Source organism: Triturus cristatus, chromosome 2_1 (assembly GCF_964204655.1).
Source record: "Triturus cristatus chromosome 2_1, aTriCri1.1, whole genome shotgun sequence".
Taxonomy (NCBI): Eukaryota; Metazoa; Chordata; class Amphibia; order Caudata; family Salamandridae; genus Triturus; species Triturus cristatus.
Window position 1 is genome coordinate 365,585,347 of NC_140581.1, and position 18,549 is coordinate 365,603,895.

The 18,549-nt window shown below is 58.0% G+C and overlaps 1 protein-coding gene, 13 non-coding genes and 2 pseudogenes across 14 annotated transcripts; all 16 read left to right on the top strand.

Annotated features, from left to right (window-relative positions):
• The first annotated feature begins 465 nt into the window (after positions 1-465).
• Positions 466-629, top strand: LOC146864258 (U1 spliceosomal RNA). Its single transcript, XR_014977431.1, has one exon. It is a non-coding gene; the product is annotated as a U1 spliceosomal RNA (small nuclear RNA).
• A 900-nt stretch (positions 630-1,529) lies between these two features.
• On the top strand, positions 1,530-1,693 carry LOC146864259 (U1 spliceosomal RNA). The gene has a single exon (XR_014977439.1). It is a non-coding gene; the product is annotated as a U1 spliceosomal RNA (small nuclear RNA).
• Positions 1,694-2,310: 617 nt separating this feature from the next.
• Positions 2,311-2,474, top strand: LOC146864260 (U1 spliceosomal RNA). Its single transcript, XR_014977789.1, has one exon. It is a non-coding gene; the product is annotated as a U1 spliceosomal RNA (small nuclear RNA).
• Positions 2,475-3,374: 900 nt separating this feature from the next.
• LOC146864261 (U1 spliceosomal RNA) lies at positions 3,375-3,538 on the top strand. Its single transcript, XR_014977800.1, has one exon. It is a non-coding gene; the product is annotated as a U1 spliceosomal RNA (small nuclear RNA).
• Positions 3,539-4,154: 616 nt separating this feature from the next.
• LOC146864262 (U1 spliceosomal RNA) lies at positions 4,155-4,318 on the top strand. Its single transcript, XR_014977386.1, has one exon. It is a non-coding gene; the product is annotated as a U1 spliceosomal RNA (small nuclear RNA).
• A 1,488-nt stretch (positions 4,319-5,806) lies between these two features.
• On the top strand, positions 5,807-7,210 carry LOC146864263 (uncharacterized). Its single transcript, XM_085639086.1, has one exon. It carries the CDS (start codon positions 5,807-5,809, stop codon positions 7,208-7,210), a length of 1,404 nt encoding a protein of 467 aa, XP_085495212.1.
• A 2,147-nt stretch (positions 7,211-9,357) lies between these two features.
• LOC146864264 (uncharacterized) lies at positions 9,358-10,755 on the top strand (annotated as a pseudogene).
• A 153-nt stretch (positions 10,756-10,908) lies between these two features.
• Positions 10,909-11,046, top strand: LOC146864265 (U1 spliceosomal RNA; annotated as a pseudogene).
• Positions 11,047-11,663: 617 nt separating this feature from the next.
• LOC146864266 (U1 spliceosomal RNA) lies at positions 11,664-11,827 on the top strand. The gene has a single exon (XR_014977359.1). It is a non-coding gene; the product is annotated as a U1 spliceosomal RNA (small nuclear RNA).
• A 910-nt stretch (positions 11,828-12,737) lies between these two features.
• LOC146864267 (U1 spliceosomal RNA) lies at positions 12,738-12,901 on the top strand. The gene has a single exon (XR_014977370.1). It is a non-coding gene; the product is annotated as a U1 spliceosomal RNA (small nuclear RNA).
• Positions 12,902-13,518: 617 nt separating this feature from the next.
• On the top strand, positions 13,519-13,682 carry LOC146864268 (U1 spliceosomal RNA). The gene has a single exon (XR_014977332.1). It is a non-coding gene; the product is annotated as a U1 spliceosomal RNA (small nuclear RNA).
• Positions 13,683-14,595: 913 nt separating this feature from the next.
• Positions 14,596-14,759, top strand: LOC146864269 (U1 spliceosomal RNA). The gene has a single exon (XR_014977811.1). It is a non-coding gene; the product is annotated as a U1 spliceosomal RNA (small nuclear RNA).
• Positions 14,760-15,376: 617 nt separating this feature from the next.
• On the top strand, positions 15,377-15,540 carry LOC146864270 (U1 spliceosomal RNA). The gene has a single exon (XR_014977822.1). It is a non-coding gene; the product is annotated as a U1 spliceosomal RNA (small nuclear RNA).
• Positions 15,541-16,438: 898 nt separating this feature from the next.
• Positions 16,439-16,602, top strand: LOC146864271 (U1 spliceosomal RNA). The gene has a single exon (XR_014977834.1). It is a non-coding gene; the product is annotated as a U1 spliceosomal RNA (small nuclear RNA).
• A 617-nt stretch (positions 16,603-17,219) lies between these two features.
• LOC146864272 (U1 spliceosomal RNA) lies at positions 17,220-17,383 on the top strand. The gene has a single exon (XR_014977846.1). It is a non-coding gene; the product is annotated as a U1 spliceosomal RNA (small nuclear RNA).
• A 913-nt stretch (positions 17,384-18,296) lies between these two features.
• On the top strand, positions 18,297-18,460 carry LOC146864273 (U1 spliceosomal RNA). The gene has a single exon (XR_014977857.1). It is a non-coding gene; the product is annotated as a U1 spliceosomal RNA (small nuclear RNA).
• The last annotated feature ends 89 nt before the right edge of the window (positions 18,461-18,549 follow it).

Below are 18,549 nucleotides of genomic sequence, written 5' to 3' on the forward strand. Positions count from 1 at the left end.
GGGATGCTGGCTCAGGGCTTAGAAACGTGCTTCTGGGCCTGATTTCGACCTGGCAAGCCCTCTGTTGTGCTTGCGAAAGCCTTTGCTTGTGCACAGTTTAAAGGGCCTGAAAAATCTGCTTTTGGGCCCGATTTCGGCCTGCCAAGCCCTCTCGTGTGCTTGCTGTAGCCCTGGCTTTCCCCCACCCGTGTCAGCAAGGTGCAGCATAGCGAAAGCAGGGCCCTGATTGGCGCTGCCGGTGGGCGTGGACATGCAAATGTTGCTGGCCGGCCGAGGCCTGTGGGAAGCTGCTGTGGGTAGCTGCGCGCTTTCCAAAGTGGGCACAGGGGCCTTGGCTGGTCACCTTGCGCCCCACAATGCCCATGCTCTGCTTCGCCCGGCCTCAGGCCTTGCCTGTGTGAATGCCACCCTCGCTCTGCGGGGAGATGCCCAGCGGCCCGCCCTCACCCTGTCCCCTTCCAACTCATACTTACCTGGCAGGGGAGACACCATGATCACGAAGGTGGTTCTCCCAGGGTGAGGCTCATCCATTGCACTTCGGATGTGCTGACCCCTGCGATGTCCCCAAATGCGGGATACTCAACTGCATAATTTCTGGTAGTGGGGGACTGCGTTCGCGCTTTCCCCTGATCTCTGGTTTCAAGAAAGACAAAAAGGAAAAAAAAATAAAAAGGAGTCTGGAGCACCCTTTCTCGTCTTCTGTGTTCTTTCTGGGGTGCTGCGGCTGGATTGTAGGGGGGTGGGGGCGTGGGCAAGAGGGAATCACATGCTAAGTACTGAGCCTGGGGAATGATGGGATAGCTGCAGCCTCCCACTCTGGGGACCTATCCAGAGACAGGGAAGTAGGCCCTGGCCAGGTGACATGTCTGCTCCTTTCCATCGCCCCCCTGGGGCTGTGGCCTGGCTGCCAGCCTCTTGCCTCGCCCTAGCCTTCCCAGGCCCAGACTCTGGCTGAGGACTCCAGGCCGTGGCCCGGCGAGGGCTCTGCCCGGCGAGGGTTCTGCAGCGTTCGGGAAGGCGTGAGGGGCTCAGGGCGAGAACCCCTGCTCGCTTGCAGGCCTGTTTGTCCCTGGCTTTCAGCCACAAGCAGTCGACTGGGGCCTAGCCAGGCAACAGGGCACTGCATACCTCTAGAGGCGGCCTCAGTGGCAGCTCTTAGGATTCAAAAGCCCCAAATCTCTGCTTCTGGGCCCAAAGTCGACATGGCAATCGCCCTTCTGTGCTTGCTGTAGCCCTGGCTTTCCCCCACCCGTGTCAGCAAGGTGCAGCATAGCGAAAGCAGGGCCCTGATTGGCGCTGCCGGTGGGCGTGGACATGCAAATGTTGCTGGCCGGCCGAGGCCTGTGGGAAGCTGCTGTGGGTAGCTGCGCGCTTTCCAAAGTGGGCACAGGGGCCTTGGCTGGTCACCTTGCGCCCCACAATGCCCATGCTCTGCTTCGCCCGGCCTCAGGCCTTGCCTGTGTGAATGCCACCCTCGCTCTGCGGGGAGATGCCCAGCGGCCCGCCCTCACCCTGTCCCCTTCCAACTCATACTTACCTGGAAGGGGAGACACCATGATCACGAAGGTGGTTCTCCCAGGGTGAGGCTCATCCATTGCACTTCGGATGTGCTGACCCCTGCGATGTCCCCAAATGCGGGATACTCGACTGCATAATTTCTGGTAGTGGGGGACTGCGTTCGCGCTTTCCCCTGATCTCTGGTTTCAAGAAAGACAAAAAGGAAAAAAAAATAAAAAGGAGTCTGGAGCACCCTTTGACGTTTCTTGTGGTCCGTCCAGGGTGCTGTAAGCTGGCTGGAATGGGGAGTGGGCGAGGGCCAATTAGATATGCAAATTTACAAGCCTGGGGATGCTGGCTCAGGGCTTAGAAACGTGCTTCTGGGCCCGATTTCGACCTGGCAAGCCCTCTGTTGTGCTTGCGAAAGCCTTTGCTTGTGCACAGTTTAAAGGGCCTGAAAAATCTGCTTTTGGGCCCGATTTCGGCCTGCCAAGCCCTCTCGTGTGCTTGCTGTAGCCCTGGCTTTCCCCCACCCGTGTCAGCAAGGTGCAGCATAGCGAAAGCAGGGCCCTGATTGGCGCTGCCGGTGGGCGTGGACATGCAAATGTTGCTGGCCGGCCGAGGCCTGTGGGAAGCTGCTGTGGGTAGCTGCGCGCTTTCCAAAGTGGGCACAGGGGCCTTGGCTGGTCACCTTGCGCCCCACAATGCCCATGCTCTGCTTCGCCCGGCCTCAGGCCTTGCCTGTGTGAATGCCACCCTCGCTCTGCGGGGAGATGCCCAGCGGCCCGCCCTCACCCTGTCCCCTTCCAACTCATACTTACCTGGCAGGGGAGACACCATGATCACGAAGGTGGTTCTCCCAGGGTGAGGCTCATCCATTGCACTTCGGATGTGCTGACCCCTGCGATGTCCCCAAATGCGGGATACTCGACTGCATAATTTCTGGTAGTGGGGGACTGCGTTCGCGCTTTCCCCTGATCTCTGGTTTCAAGAAAGACAAAAAGGAAAAAAAAATAAAAAGGAGTCTGGAGCACCCTTTCTCGTCTTCTGTGTTCTTTCTGGGGTGCTGCGGCTGGATTGTAGGGGGGTGGGGGCGTGGGCAAGAGGGAATCATATGCTAAGTACTGAGCCTGGGGAATGATGGGATAGCTGCAGCCTCCCACTCTGGGGACCTATCCAGAGACAGGGAAGTAGGCCCTGGCCAGGTGACATGTCTGCTCCTTTCCATCGCCCCCCTGGGGCTGTGGCCTGGCTGCCAGCCTCTTGCCTCGCCCTAGCCTTCCCAGGCCCAGACTCTGGCTGAGGACCCCAGGCCGTGGCCCGGCGAGGGCTCTGCCCGGCGAGGGTTCTGCAGCGTTCGGGAAGGCGTGAGGGGCTCAGGGCGAGAACCCCTGCTCGCTTGCAGGCCTGTTTGTCCCTGGCTTTCAGCCACAAGCAGTCGACTGGGGCCTAGCCAGGCAACAGGGCACTGCATACCTCTAGAGGCGGCCTCAGTGGCAGCTCTTAGGCTTCAAAAGCCCCAAATCTCTGCTTCTGGGCCCAAAGTCGACATGGCAATCGCCCTTCTGTGCTTGCTGTAGCCCTGGCTTTCCCCCATCCGTGTCAGCAAGGTGCAGCATAGCGAAAGCAGGGCCCTGATTGGCGCTGCCGGTGGGCGTGGACATGCAAATGTGGCTGGCCGGCCGAGGCCTGTGGGAAGCTGCTGTGGGTAGCTGCGCGCTTTCCAAAGTGGGCACAGGGGCCTTGGCTGGTCACCTTGCGCCCCACAATGCCCATGCTCTGCTTCGCCCGGCCTCAGGCCTTGCCTGTGTGAATGCCACCCTCGCTCTGCGGGGAGATGCCCAGCGGCCCGCCCTCACCCTGTCCCCTTCCAACTCATACTTACCTGGCAGGGGAGACACCATGATCACGAAGGTGGTTCTCCCAGGGTGAGGCTCATCCATTGCACTTCGGATGTGCTGACCCCTGCGATGTCCCCAAATGCGGGATACTCGACTGCATAATTTCTGGTAGTGGGGGACTGCGTTCGCGCTTTCCCCTGATCTCTGGTTTCAAGAAAGACAAAAAGGAAAAAAAAATAAAAAGGAGTCTGGAGCACCCTTTGATGTTTCTTGTGGTCCGTCCAGGGTGCTGTAAGCTGGCTGGAATGGGGAGTGGGCGAGGGCCAATTAGATATGCAAATTTACAAGCCTGGGGATGCTGGCTCAGGCTTAGAAACGTGCTTCTGGGCCCGATTTCGACCTGGCAAGCCCTCTGTTGTGCTTGCGAAAGCCTTTGCTTGTGCACAGTTTAAAGGGCCTGAAAAATCTGCTTTTGGGCCCGATTTCGGCCTGCCAAGCCCTCTCGTGTGCTTGCTGTAGCCCTGGCTTTCCCCCACCCGTGTCAGCAAGGTGCAGCATAGCGAAAGCAGGGCCCTGATTGGCGCTGCCGGTGGGCGTGGACATGCAAATGTTGCTGGCCGGCCGAGGCCTGTGGGAAGCTGCTGTGGGTAGCTGCGCGCTTTCCAAAGTGGGCACAGGGGCCTTGGCTGGTCACCTTGCGCCCCACAATGCCCATGCTCTGCTTCGCCCGGCCTCAGGCCTTGCCTGTGTGAATGCCACCCTCGCTCTGCGGGGAGATGCCCAGCGGCCCGCCCTCACCCTGTCCCCTTCCAACTCATACTTACCTGGCAGGGGAGACACCATGATCACGAAGGTGGTTCTCCCAGGGTGAGGCTCATCCATTGCACTTCGGATGTGCTGACCCCTGCGATGTCCCCAAATGCGGGATACTCGACTGCATAATTTCTGGTAGTGGGGGCCTGCGTTCGCGCTTTCCCCTGATCTCTGGTTTCAAGAAAGACAAAAAGGAAAAAAAAATAAAAAGGAGTCTGGAGCACCCTTTCTCGTCTTCTGTGTTCTTTCTGGGGTGCTGCGGCTGGATTGTAGGGGGGTGGGGGCGTGGGCAAGAGGGAATCACATGCTAAGTACTGAGCCTGGGGAATGATGGGATAGCTGCAGCCTCCCACTCTGGGGACCTATCCAGAGACAGGGAAGTAGGCCCTGGCCAGGTGACATGTCTGCTCCTTTCCATCGCCCCCCTGGGGCTGTGGCCTGGCTGCCAGCCTCTTGCCTCGCCCTAGCCTTCCCAGGCCCAGACTCTGGCTGAGGACCCCAGGCCGTGGCCCGGCGAGGGCTCTGCCCGGCGAGGGTTCTGCAGCGTTCGGGAAGGCGTGAGGGGCTCAGGGCGAGAACCCCTGCTCGCTTGCAGGCCTGTTTGTCCCTGGCTTTCAGCCACAAGCAGTCGACTGGGGCCTAGCCAGGCAACAGGGCACTGCATACCTCTAGAGGCGGCCTCAGTGGCAGCTCTTAGGCTTCAAAAGCCCCAAATCTCTGCTTCTGGGCCCAAAGTCGACATGGCAATCGCCCTTCTGTGCTTGCTGTAGCCCTGGCTTTCCCCCATCCGTGTCAGCAAGGTGCAGCATAGCGAAAGCAGGGCCCTGATTGGCGCTGCCGGTGGGCGTGGACATGCAAATGTTGCTGGCCGGCCGAGGCCTGTGGGAAGCTGCTGTGGGTAGCTGCGCGCTTTCCAAAGTGGGCACAGGGGCCTTGGCTGGTCACCTTGCGCCCCACAATGCCCATGCTCTGCTTCGCCCGGCCTCAGGCCTTGCCTGTGTGAATGCCACCCTCGCTCTGCGGGGAGATGCCCAGCGGCCCGCCCTCACCCTGTCCCCTTCCAACTCATACTTACCTGGCAGGGGAGACACCACGATCACCTGCCTGCAGTACTTCTGGTCGCCACTAGAGGTCACTGTTCTGCAAGAAGAGCTATTTGGTGCTTTTAAGCGCACAAATGCACTTTTAAGTGCTACTGCTGGAGCTTTGCCTGCTGAGGATACCTGCCTTCTGAACCTGCCTTCCTGCCTGCTGAGGACCACTGCCTGCTGGGGACCACTGCCTGCTGGGGACTCCTGCCTGCTGAAGCCACCCGCCGCCTGGAGCTGCCTGCCTGCTGAAGTCTGCTGGAGCTGCCTGCCTTGCAGGGGAAGCTTTGGCTGCTGGAGCTGCCTACCTGCTGTGGATTCCCTTCCTGCCTGCTGTGGACTGCCTGAAGGAGCTGCCTGCCAGCTGGGGACCTCTTGCCAGCCTGAAAGAGACCCCTGCCAGCCCCCTGCTGGGACACCCACCCTGCTGGAGCTGAGGGTCTGCCTGAGTCCTCCACCCACCTGAAGGGGACCCTGTCTACTGGCCTGAGGATTACCTACCTGCCACCAGCTCCCTGAGGCATCCTTCTTTTTCTTCTCCTGGGCACAGCACAGCAAAGCAGCAGGATGAGCAGGCCCCTGAATCCATGGTTCCACAACACCGTAAAGCTACAGAGGAAGGTGGAGCCAGACGGCTCTACACCGCAACTGAGCAGGAAGATATTTACTGAGCTGCTGGTAACCAAGATGGGGTTCACAGCAGCAGAAATCTGGTGCATCATGACGGATGCACCCAAAGGCACCTACCTGCTTACGTTCATGTCTGAACGAATCTGCAGGAGGTATTGGCAGATGTGCTGGTCACGACGGGAGGAGAAACCGTTCTCCGACTTCCACCTGGAATGCCAGCTCGTGGTGGAGGTCAAGAGAATGACCGTGCACGTCTACAATCCACATGTCAATGTGCAGGACCTAACAACCTTCCTACGCCGCCACTGCACAGTGACAAAAGAACCCTCCCGCAACCTGGACAGCGATGGCATTTGGGATGGTAAATGGACAGTGATGGTGAAGCTGAAGGAGGACCCTTTGGCCCCAGATGGAGTCCGCCACCCCCCTTCCAGCTTCTCCCTAGGGCGTGACTCGGGGTACCTGTACTACCCTGGGCAGCCCAAGCTCTGCAACAGGTGCAACAATCCTGGTCACACCGGCAAGGACTGTACGGCGCAAGTTTGCAGGAAATGCAAGCAAGAAGGCCACACAGCAATGTTCTGTAAGGAGAAAACCACATGCAACCTCTGTGGGGCCACAGGTCACCTCTTTAAGGACTGCCCAAAAAGAGCGAAATCCTATGCCCAAGCCGCCAAACCTCCGTGGAGTGAGCAACCGGAGGAGGCAGAGGAGACCAGGCCTCCAGTCCCACTCCCGCGGCGGGAGAGGGGGACAGGGAGAGGGAAGGGCCCTAAACAAGACAAGCCCAAGCCCGACCAGGACACCGCCAAGGTCCAGGAGCAACATACACCTGCCGATACCCCAACCACCCTCCCTGAGCCCGATGAGCACTGTGAGTCAATGGAGACTCCCGCTCAGGAGGCCACCGAGGACCAGGGGGAAGGGCCCTGGATAACACAGGAGCGCAGAAAAAGGAGGCACTCAACTGACTCCGAAGGAGAAAGCAAGAGACCAGTGAGCACCCACAACTCCTACTCAGGGCTCGAGAACCCAGAAGAGGAGGAGCAGCTCGAACAAGACAGCCCAGACGAGCAACTCGAGCAAGTATCAAAAGTGCTGAAAGAGATGAGGGCACTGGCAAACTCCATGGAGCAGTCCCCACCCCCATCGCCAGCAAGAGTTGAAGAAGTGGAGACCATCATCGTGGCCCGAGAGCAAGACCTGCCCGTCACCCTGGAGGAGGTAGACCCCAAGCCCAGCCAGGAGCGGGAAGCGGCCATCGTGCAACAGCAAGCAGCAGCTGCCGAGCAGGAAGGCCAAACGCCGGAGTCCCAACAGGAGGCTGTCACAGCCGTGTAAGTAGCCTTGTCAACTGTTTTGTAACCAATTGCTTTGACTTGATAATTAGTCTTTAAGTATTAAGTTTACTCTTAAAAACTAATTAATGATGGCTATTTCATTATTTTCCGTAAATGTCAGAAGTATTAGAGACAGGCGCAGATGTGCTAGTACTTTGGGTTTCCTTGCCAGTCAGGAGTGTGATGTGTACATGATTCAGGAATGCTCCATCCCCTTCGCAACATCATACACGCACCTAGAACAGCAGTGGACCCTAGGGCCTTCCTTTTGGTCTGGAGGGAACAGCAGTAGGTCTGTAGGAGTGGCTACCTTAGTCAGAGGAAGGCGTTTCACGATGGACTCGGTCACCGAACTGGAGGGCGGCAGGGCTCTTGTCGTCGACGGTTCGTGGGCAGGAGAGCCAGTTAGACTGATCAAGGTGTACGCCCCTTCTGATGTAGGCGAGCGACGGGAGCTGTTTCAGCGCCTCAGGCCACAGCTGGTCACCTCCAGAACAATTTTGATGGGTGGGGACTTCAACTGTATTCTAGAAGCAGGTGGTAGATGCGGGGCCAGGGCAGGGGCAGGATGGATGGATGATGCTGCGAAACTACTGGTAGAGATGGTGGGGGAGGCCTCCCTGACAGATGTCATGGGGTCCATGGGGGTGAACGCCAGGAACTTTACCTGGAGTCGCCCTGATGGCTCCTTGCGCTCCAGGATAGACTTCATCTTTACCTCTCGATCAGTGAAGCTCAAGCAACATTCGATGGTGACAGTACACTTCTCTGACCACAGAGCTATCCACTTCCAAGGGGAACTGACGGGCAAGTTCCTGACAGGTCCAGGCACTTGGAAACTGAATAGCTCTCTGCTGGAGAAAGAGGGGGTGAAGGAGGAGTTGAGGGAGACATACACCCAGTGGCAGGCCATGAAAGAGACATTCAAGTCCACAGGGGAATGGTGGGAATGGGTGAAAGGCAGGCTCCAGGATTTCTTCAAGAATGTGGGCAGGCAGGCTGCAAGGGGGAGAAAGAGGGAGTTCAGTAGACTACAGCAAGTGCTGCAAGAACTGCACGACCTCCAACTCCGGGGATGGGACGTCATGGGCCCTCTGGAAGAAGTCAAGAAAGAGCTGAGCGAGCACTTTCATGACGAATCCAGGGGGATCATCTTCCGTTCCAAGGTGGAGAACTTGGAGAAGGGGGAGAAATGCAACTCCTTCTTCTTTAAGAAAATCCACTCTGCGCACACCCCTCTGGTTCAACTGCGCAATAAGGAGGGAATCCTCTGTGACACGAGGGAGGACATTAGGAAGGTAGTGACAGACTTCTATGGGGACCTCTACTCAGAGAAGAGGTCAGAGGGAGATCAAGCAGAAAAGTTTTTGTCTGGTATCCCAAGAACTGTTTCCCCAACAGTGAGAGAAGCCCTTAATGCCCCCCTGACTTTGGACGAGCTGCACCTTGCAGTTAAATCCTTCAAGTCAGGAAAGACACCAGGTAGTGATGGTCTCCCAGTCGAGTTCTATGACTCACTGTGGGACCTAGTGGGACCAGATCTCCTGCAGGTGTATGAGGAGATGGAGAGGGAAGGAATCATGCCCCACACTCTGAGGGAGGGAATGATTGCTCTCTTGTATAAACATAAGGGGGAGAGATGTGACCTAAAGAACTGGCGCCCCATCTCTCTCCTGAATGTTGACTACAAGATCCTTGCAAAGACACTAGTTAACAGACTGAAGGGCGCCATGGGAGAGTTAGTTCACCCAGACCAAACCTGTGGGGTCCCGGGGCGCAGGGTCGCAGATAGCCTGGCACTGATAAGGGACACGATCCAGTACATCACGGACCGCAAGATCCGGGCTGCCCTGGTCTGTCTAGATCAGGAGAAGGCATTCGATCGCGTCTCCCATGAGTTCATGGAGAAGGTACTGCATGGCTTTGGGCTGGGGGAGCGCTTCTGCGGTTACGTTAAAGTAATGTATAAAGACATCTTCAGTTCAGTCATTGTAAATGGTTGTAAAACAGACCCCTTTCCTATCAGGTCTGGGGTAAGACAAGGCTGCCCGCTCTCGCCACCTCTGTTTGTTTTGGTTATAGAGCTACTCGCCGAGTACATCAGGAAGAACCCAAACATCAGAGGAATCCAGACACCCGGCGACGCGAAGAGGGAAGTCAAGTGTTCGCTGTACATGGACGATGTCACCCTCTTCTGCGCGGATGCGGAATCAGTCCAATCTCTGCTGGAGGCGTGCACAGACTTCGGCAAGGCATCAGGGGCGAGAATCAACGTGGACAAGTCTCAGGTCAAACTCTTCGGGCGATGGGACCTCTGCAACGAGCCTCTCCCCTTCCCCATCGAGGCAGGACTGATGAAGATCCTCGGCGTCTGGTTTGGAGGGCCAGGGGCAGCAGCGAAGAGCTGGAACGAACGTTTGGCCAAGGTGAAGCAAAAACTGGGCCTCTGGAGCCTGAGAAACCTGAGCATTGAAGGGAAGGCTCTGGTGCTCAGGAACGATGCACTGCCCGTGCTGCAGTATGTGACACAGGCCTGGCCACTCCTGGCCAACGTAGCACGGGCCATCAACAGCATGGTGTTCCACTTTGTCTGGCACTCCAAGATGGACAGGGTGAAACGGTCAGTCATGCACAAGGAGCACCGCAAAGGGGGGAAGGCAGTCCCCGACATCTCAACGATCCTCAGGGCCTTCTTTGTGTGTGGCTGCGTCCGGATAACCCTGTTAAATATGAACAAGGACCACTCTGCCTACAAGGTGTTCCGCTTTTTCCTCCTCCCGGTGGGGAGACGGCTGGGATGGGATAAGTGGGAGAATGCTGTGACTTTCAACTGGGACCTCCCATGGTACTACAAGGAGGTAGAAAAGTTTGTGGGGGAATTTGGGCTGAACTGTGTCACTCCTTGCCTTTGGAAGCCCAAGACAATCCGCAAACTGATCAGGACCAGGGACACCACCGAACCAGTGAGCGACCTGCCACCAGCAACGGCAACGCACGTGTGGGAGAATGTATCCTCCCCAGTTCTGACCAACAGACACAAGGACATAGCATGGATGACTGTGAAGGGTGGCCTGCCAGTGAGGTCCTTCATGCACAGCAGAGGCCTGTGCCCGCACAGGAACTGCCCAAGGGGATGCCCCGCAGAGGAATCTGCACACCATCTCTTCTGGGCCTGCCCCTTTGCCCAGAGACTAAGGGCCGCCCTCCGACAAGAACTGGTAGCCCTCATCCCCTATGAGAACATTACGGACCAGTCCATGCTGTACGGGCTGTTTCCAGGGACACACACACAGAGGAAGCTATCCAGGAGTGCTGGAGACTCCTCTGCTGTATTAAAGACATTCTCCTGTTCGCCAGAACACGCCTGGTGACCAATGGAGAGGTGGTAAACAGAGAAGGGTGCCGCAGGATGGTGCTCAGCCTGCTTAGAGACTATGCAGCCATGGACAAGAGGGAAAGTGAGGAAGAAGAAGAGCTGTGAGAAAACCCTCCTTCCCCACTGTACTCTTTAAAGTGGCGTCCCCATTAAAACCGTAAAACGCTATCAGCAAATACATCTGATGAAATGTAAAATGTCTCAATGCATTGATTGACTGAAAAGTTAAAGTGGATTGCCTTCCCTAAGGGGTGAGGTACCACTTCCTTAAAAACTATGTATCGCAACTTTTAAGCACTTAATAAAAGTTTTTGCCCCCAAAAAAAAAAAAAAGGTGGTTCTCCCAGGGTGAGGCTCATCCATTGCACTTCGGATGTGCTGACCCCTGCGATGTCCCCAAATGCGGGATACTCGACTGCATAATTTCTGGTAGTGGGGGACTGCGTTCGCGCTTTCCCCTGATCTCTGGTTTCAAGAAAGACAAAAAGGAAAAAAAAATAAAAAGGAGTCTGGAGCACCCTTTGACGTTTCTTGTGGTCCGTCCAGGGTGCTGTAAGCTGGCTGGAATGGGGAGTGGGCGAGGGCCAATTAGATATGCAAATTTACAAGCCTGGGGATGCTGGCTCAGGGCTTAGAAACGTGCTTCTGGGCCCGATTTCGACCTGGCAAGCCCTCTGTTGTGCTTGCGAAAGCCTTTGCTTGTGCACAGTTTAAAGGGCCTGAAAAATCTGCTTTTGGGCCCGATTTCGGCCTGCCAAGCCCTCTCGTGTGCTTGCTGTAGCCCTGGCTTTCCCCCACCCGTGTCAGCAAGGTGCAGCATAGCGAAAGCAGGGCCCTGATTGGCGCTGCCGGTGGGCGTGGACATGCAAATGTTGCTGGCCGGCCGAGGCCTGTGGGAAGCTGCTGTGGGTAGCTGCGCGCTTTCCAAAGTGGGCACAGGGTCCTTGGCTGGTCACCTTGCGCCCCACAATGCCCATGCTCTGCTTCGCCCGGCCTCAGGCCTTGCCTGTGTGAATGCCACCCTCGCTCTGCGGGGAGATGCCCAGCGGCCCGCCCTCACCCTGTCCCCTTCCAACTCATACTTACCTGGCAGGGGAGACACCATGATCACGAAGGTGGTTCTCCCAGGGTGAGGCTCATCCATTGCACTTCGGATGTGCTGACCCCTGCGATGTCCCCAAATGCGGGATACTCGACTGCATAATTTCTAGTAGTGGGGGACTGCGTTCGCGCTTTCCCCTGATCTCTGGTTTCAAGAAAGACAAAAAGGAAAAAAAAATAAAAAGGAGTCTGGAGCACCCTTTCTCGTCTTCTGTGTTCTTTCTGGGGTGCTGCGGCTGGATTGGAGGGGGGCGGGGGCGTGGGCAAGAGGGAATCACATGCTAAGTACTGAGCCTGGGGAATGATGGGATAGCTGCAGCCTCCCACTCTGGGGACCTATCCAGAGACAGGGAAGTAGGCCCTGGCCAGGTGACATGTCTGCTCCTTTCTATCGCCCCCCTGGGGTTGTGGCCTGGCTGCCAGCCTCTTGCCTCGCCCTAGCCTTCCCAGGCCCAGACTCTGGCTGAGGACCCCAGGCCGTGGCCCGGCGAGGGCTCTGCCCGGCGAGGGTTCTGCAGCGTTTGGGAGCGTTCGGGAAGGCGTGAGGGGCTCAGGGCGAGAACCCCTGCTCGCTTGCAGGCCTGTTTGTCCCTGGCTTTCAGCCACAAGCAGTCGACTGGGGCCTAGCCAGGCAACAGGGCACTGCATACCTCTAGAGGCGGCCTCAGTGGCAGCTCTTAGGCTTCAAAAGCCCCAAATCTCTGCTTCTGGGCCCAAAGTCGACATGGCAATCGCCCTTCTGTGCTTGCTGTAGCCCTGGCTTTCCCCCACCCGTGTCAGCAAGGTGCAGCATAGCGAAAGCAGGGCCCTGATTGGCGCTGCCGGTGGGCGTGGACATGCAAATGTTGCTGGCCGGCCGAGGCCTGTGGGAAGCTGCTGTGGGTAGCTGCGCGCTTTCCAAAGTGGGCACAGGGGCCTTGGCTGGTCACCTTGCGCCCCACAATGCCCATGCTCTGCTTCGCCCGGCCTCAGGTCTTGCCTGTGTGAATGCCACCCTCGCTCTGCGGGGAGATGCCCAGCGGCCCGCCCTCACCCTGTCCCCTTCCAACTCATACTTACCTGGCAGGGGAGACACCATGATCACGAAGGTGGTTCTCCCAGGGTGAGGCTCATCCATTGCACTTCGGATGTGCTGACCCCTGCGATGTCCCCAAATGCGGGATACTTGACTGCATAATTTCTGGTAGTGGGGGACTGCGTTCGCGCTTTCCCCTGATCTCTGGTTTCAAGAAAGACAAAAAGGAAAAAAAAATAAAAAGGAGTCTGGAGCACCCTTTGACGTTTCTTGTGGTCCGTCCAGGGTGCTGTAAGCTGGCTGGAATGGGGAGTGGGCGAGGGCCAATTAGATATGCAAATTTACAAGCCTGGGGATGCTGGCTCAGGGCTTAGAAACGTGCTTCTGGGCCCGATTTCGACCTGGCAAGCCCTCTGTTGTGCTTGCGAAAGCCTTTGCTTGTGCACAGTTTAAAGGGCCTGAAAAATCTGCTTTTGGGCCCGATTTCGGCCTGCCAAGCCCTCTCGTGTGCTTGCTGTAGCCCTGGCTTTCCCCCACCCGTGTCAGCAAGGTGCAGCATAGCGAAAGCAGGGCCCTGATTGGCGCTGCCGGTGGGCGTGGACATGCAAATGTTGCTGGCCGGCCGAGGCCTGTGGGAAGCTGCTGTGGGTAGCTGCGCGCTTTCCAAAGTGGGCACAGGGGCCTTGGCTGGTCACCTTGCGCCCCACAATGCCCATGCTCTGCTTCGCCCGGCCTCAGGCCTTGCCTGTGTGAATGCCACCCTCGCTCTGCGGGGAGATGCCCAGCGGCCCGCCCTCACCCTGTCCCCTTCCAACTCATACTTACCTGGCAGGGGAGACACCATGATCACGAAGGTGGTTCTCCCAGGGTGAGGCTCATCCATTGCACTTCGGATGTGCTAACCCCTGCGATGTCCCCAAATGCGGGATACTCGACTGCATAATTTCTGGTAGTGGGGGACTGCGTTCGCGCTTTCCCCTGATCTCTGGTTTCAAGAAAGACAAAAAGGAAAAAAAAATAAAAAGGAGTCTGGAGCACCCTTTCTCGTCTTCTGTGTTCTTTCTGGGGTGCTGCGGCTGGATTGGAGGGGGGCGGGGGCGTGGGCAAGAGGGAATCACATGCTAAGTACTGAGCCTGGGGAATGATGGGATAGCTGCAGCCTCCCACTCTGGGGACCTATCCAGAGACAGGGAAGTAGGCCCTGGCCAGGTGACATGTCTGCTCCTTTCCATCGCCCCCCTGGGGCTGTGGCCTGGCTGCCAGCCTCTTGCCTCGCCCTAGCCTTCCCAGGCCCAGACTCTGGCTGAGGACCCCAGGCCGTGGCCCGGCGAGGGCTCTGCCCGGCGAGGGTTCTGTCTGCAGCGTTTGGGAGCGTTCGGGAAGGCGTGAGGGGCTCAGGGCGAGAACCCCTGCTCGCTTGCAGGCCTGTTTGTCCCTGGCTTTCAGCCACAAGCAGTCGACTGGGGCCTAGCCAGGCAACAGGGCACTGCATACCTCTAGAGGCGGCCTCAGTGCAGCTCTTAGGCTTCAAAAGCCCCAAATCTCTGCTTCTGGGCCCAAAGTCGACATGGCAATCGCCCTTCTGTGCTTGCTGTAGCCCTGGCTTTCCCCCACCTGTGTCAGCAAGGTGCAGCATAGCGAAAGCAGGGCCCTGATTGGCGCTGCCGGTGGGCGTGGACATGCAAATGTTGCTGGCCGGCCGAGGCCTGTGGGAAGCTGCTGTGGGTAGCTGCGCGCTTTCCAAAGTGGGCACAGGGGCCTTGGCTGGTCACCTTGCGCCCCACAATGCCCATGCTCTGCTTCGCCCGGCCTCAGGCCTTGCCTGTGTGAATGCCACCCTCGCTCTGCGGGGAGATGCCCAGCGGCCCGCCCTCACCCTGTCCCCTTCCAACTCATACTTACCTGGCAGGGGAGACACCATGATCACGAAGGTGGTTCTCCCAGGGTGAGGCTCATCCATTGCACTTCGGATGTGCTGACCCCTGCGATGTCCCCAAATGCGGGATACTCGACTGCATAATTTCTGGTAGTGGGGGACTGCGTTCGCGCTTTCCCCTGATCTCTGGTTTCAAGAAAGACAAAAAGGAAAAAAAAATAAAAAGGAGTCTGGAGCACCCTTTGACGTTTCTTGTGGTCCGTCCAGGGTGCTGTAAGCTGGCTGGAATGGGGAGTGGGCGAGGGCCAATTAGATATGCAAATTTACAAGCCTGGGGATGCTGGCTCAGGGCTTAGAAACGTGCTTCTGGGCCCGATTTCGACCTGGCAAGCCCTCTGTTGTGCTTGCGAAAGCCTTTGCTTGTGCACAGTTTAAAGGGCCTGAAAAATCTGCTTTTGGGCCCGATTTCGGCCTGCCAAGCCCTCTCGTGTGCTTGCTGTAGCCCTGGCTTTCCCCCACCCGTGTCAGCAAGGTGCAGCATAGCGAAAGCAGGGCCCTGATTGGCGCTGCCGGTGGGCGTGGACATGCAAATGTTGCTGGCCGGCCGAGGCCTGTGGGAAGCTGCTGTGGGTAGCTGCGCGCTTTCCAAAGTGGGCACAGGGGCCTTGGCTGGTCACCTTGCGCCCCACAATGCCCATGCTCTGCTTCGCCCGGCCTCAGGCCTTGCCTGTGTGAATGCCACCCTCGCTCTGCGGGGAGATGCCCAGCGGCCCGCCCTCACCCTGTCCCCTTCCAACTCATACTTACCTGGCAGGGGAGACACCATGATCACGAAGGTGGTTCTCCCAGGGTGAGGCTCATCCATTGCACTTCGGATGTGCTGACCCCTGCGATGTCCCCAAATGCGGGATACTCGACTGCATAATTTCTGGTAGTGGGGGACTGCGTTCGCGCTTTCCCCTGATCTCTGGTTTCAAGAAAGACAAAAAGGAAAAAAAAATAAAAAGGAGTCTGGAGCACCCTTTCTCGTCTTCTGTGTTCTTTCTGGGGTGCTGCGGCTGGATTGGAGGGGGGCGGGGGCGTGGGCAAGAGGGAATCACATGCTAAGTACTGAGCCTGGGGAATGATGGGATAGCTGCAGCCTCCCACTCTGGGGACCTATCCAGAGACAGGGAAGTAGGCCCTGGCCAGGTGACATGTCTGCTCCTTTCCATCGCCCCCCTGGGGCTGTGGCCTGGCTGCCAGCCTCTTGCCTCGCCCTAGCCTTCCCAGGCCCAGACCCTGGCTGAGGACCCCAGGCCGTGGCCCGGCGAGGGCTCTGTCTGCAGCGTTTGGGAGCGTTCGGGAAGGCGTGAGGGGCTCAGGGCGAGAACCCCTGCTCGCTTGCAGGCCTGTTTGTCCCTGGCTTTCAGCCACAAGCAGTCGACTGGGGCCTAGCCAGGCAACAGGGCACTGCATACCTCTAGAGGCGGCCTCAGTGGCAGCTCTTAGGCTTCAAAAGCCCCAAATCTCTGCTTCTGGGCCCAAAGTCGACATGGCAATCGCCCTTCTGTGCTTGCTGTAGCCCTGGCTTTCCCCCACCCGTGTCAGCAAGGTGCAGCATAGCGAAAGCAGGGCCCTGATTGGCGCTGCCGGTGGGCGTGGACATGCAAATGTTGCTGGCCGGCCGAGGCCTGTGGGAAGCTGCTGTGGGTAGCTGCGCGCTTTCCAAAGTGGGCACAGGGGCCTTGGCTGGTCACCTTGCGCCCCACAATGCCCATGCTCTGCTTCGCCCGGCCTCAGGCCTTGCCTGTGTGAATGCCACCCTCGCTCTGCGGGGAGATGCCCAGCGGCCCGCCCTCACCCTGTCCCCTTCCAACTCATACTTACCTGGCAGGGGAGACACCATGATCACGAAGGTGGTTCTCCCAGGGTGAGGCTCATCCATTGCACTTCGGATGTGCTGACCCCTGCGATGTCCCCAAATGCGGGATACTCGACTGCATAATTTCTGGTAGTGGGGGACTGCGTTCGCGCTTTCCCCTGATCTCTGGTTTCAAGAAAGACAAAAAGGAAAAAAAAATAAAAAGGAGTCTGGAGCACCCTTTGACGTTTCTTGTGGTCCGTCCAGGGTGCTGTAAGCTGGCTGGAATGGGGAGTGGGCGAGGGCCAATTAGATATGCAAATTTACAAGCCTGGGGATGCTGGCTCAGGGCTTAGAAACGTGCTTCTGGGCCCGATTTCGACCTGGCAAGCCCTCTGTTGTGCTTGCGAAAGCCTTTGCTTGTGCACAGTTTAAAGGGCCTGAAAAATCTGCTTTTGGGCCCGATTTCGGCCTGCCAAGCCCTCTCGTGTGCTTGCTGTAGCCCTGGCTTTCCCCCACCCGTGTCAGCAAGGTGCAGCATAGCGAAAGCAGGGCCCTGATTGGCGCTGCCGGTGGGCGTGGACATGCAAATGTTGCTGGCCGGCCGAGGCCTGTGGGAAGCTGCTGTGGGTAGCTGCGCGCTTTCCAAAGTGGGCACAGGGGCCTTGGCTGGTCACCTTGCGCCCCACAATGCCCATGCTCTGCTTCGCCCGGCCTCAGGCCTTGCCTGTGTGAATGCCACCCTCGCTCTGCGGGGAGATGCCCAGCGGCCCGCCCTCACCCTGTCCCCTTCCAACTCATACTTACCTGGCAGGGGAGACACCATGATCACGAAGGTGGTTCTCCCAGGGTGAGGCTCATCCATTGCACTTCGGATGTGCTGACCCCTGCGATGTCCCCAAATGCGGGATACTCGACTGCATAATTTCTGGTAGTGGGGGACTGCGTTCGCGCTTTCCCCTGATCTCTGGTTTCAAGAAAGACAAAAAGGAAAAAAAAATAAAAAGGAGTCTGGAGCACCCTTTCTCGTCTTCTGTGTTCTTTCTGGGGTGCTGCGGCTGGATTGGAGGGGGGCGGGGGTGTGGGCAAGAGGGAATCACATGCTAAGTACTGAGCCTGGGGAATGATGGGATAGCTGCAGCCTCCCACTCTGGGGACCTATCCAGAGACAGGGAAGTAGGCCCTGGCCAGGTGACAGTCTGCTCCTTTCCATCGCCCCCCTGGGGCTGTGGCCTGGCTGCCAGCCTCTTGCCTCGCCCTAGCCTTCCCAGGCCCAGACTCTGGCTGAGGACCCCAGGCCGTGGCCCGGCGAGGGCTCTGCCCGGCGAGGGTTCTGTCTGCAGCGTTTGGGAGCGTTCGGGAAGGCGTGAGGGGCTCAGGGCGAGAACCCCTGCTCGCTTGCAGGCCTGTTTGTCCCTGGCTTTCAGCCACAAGCAGTCGACTGGGGCCTAGCCAGGCAACAGGGCACTGCATACCTCTAGAGGCGGCCTCAGTGGCAGCTCTTAGGCTTCAAAAGCCCCAAATCTCTGCTTCTGGGCCCAAAGTCGACATGGCAATCGCCCTTCTGTGCTTGCTGTAGCCCTGGCTTTCCCCCACCCGTGTCAGCAAGGTGCAGCATAGCGAAAGCAGGGCCCTGATTGGCGCTGCCGGTGGGCGTGGACATGCAAATGTTGCTGGCCGGCCGAGGCCTGTGGGAAGCTGCTGTGGGTAGCTGCGCGCTTTCCAAAGTGGGCACAGGGGCCTTGGCTGGTCACCTTGCGCCCCACAATGCCCATGCTCTGCTTCGCCCGGCCTCAGGCCTTGCCTGTGTGAATGCCACCCTCGCTCTGCGGGGAGATGCCCAGCGGCCCGCCCTCACCCTGTCCCCTTCCAACTCATACTTACCTGGCAGGGGAGACACCATGATCACGAAGGTGGTTCTCCCAGGGTGAGGCTCATCCATTGCACTTCGGATGTGCTGACCCCTGCGATGTCCCCAAATGCGGGATACTCGACTGCATAATTTCTGGTAGTGGGGGACTGCGTTCGCGCTTTCCCCTGATCTCTGGTTTCAAGAAAGACAAAAAGGAAAAAAAAATAAAAAGGAGTCTGGAGCACCCTTTGACGTTTCTTGTGGTCCGTCCAGGGTG

Coding starts and splice junctions, on each gene's coding strand:
- LOC146864263 (XM_085639086.1), top strand. CDS start 5,807: ATGAGCAGGCCCCTGAATCCATGGTTCCACAACACCGTAAAGCTACAG.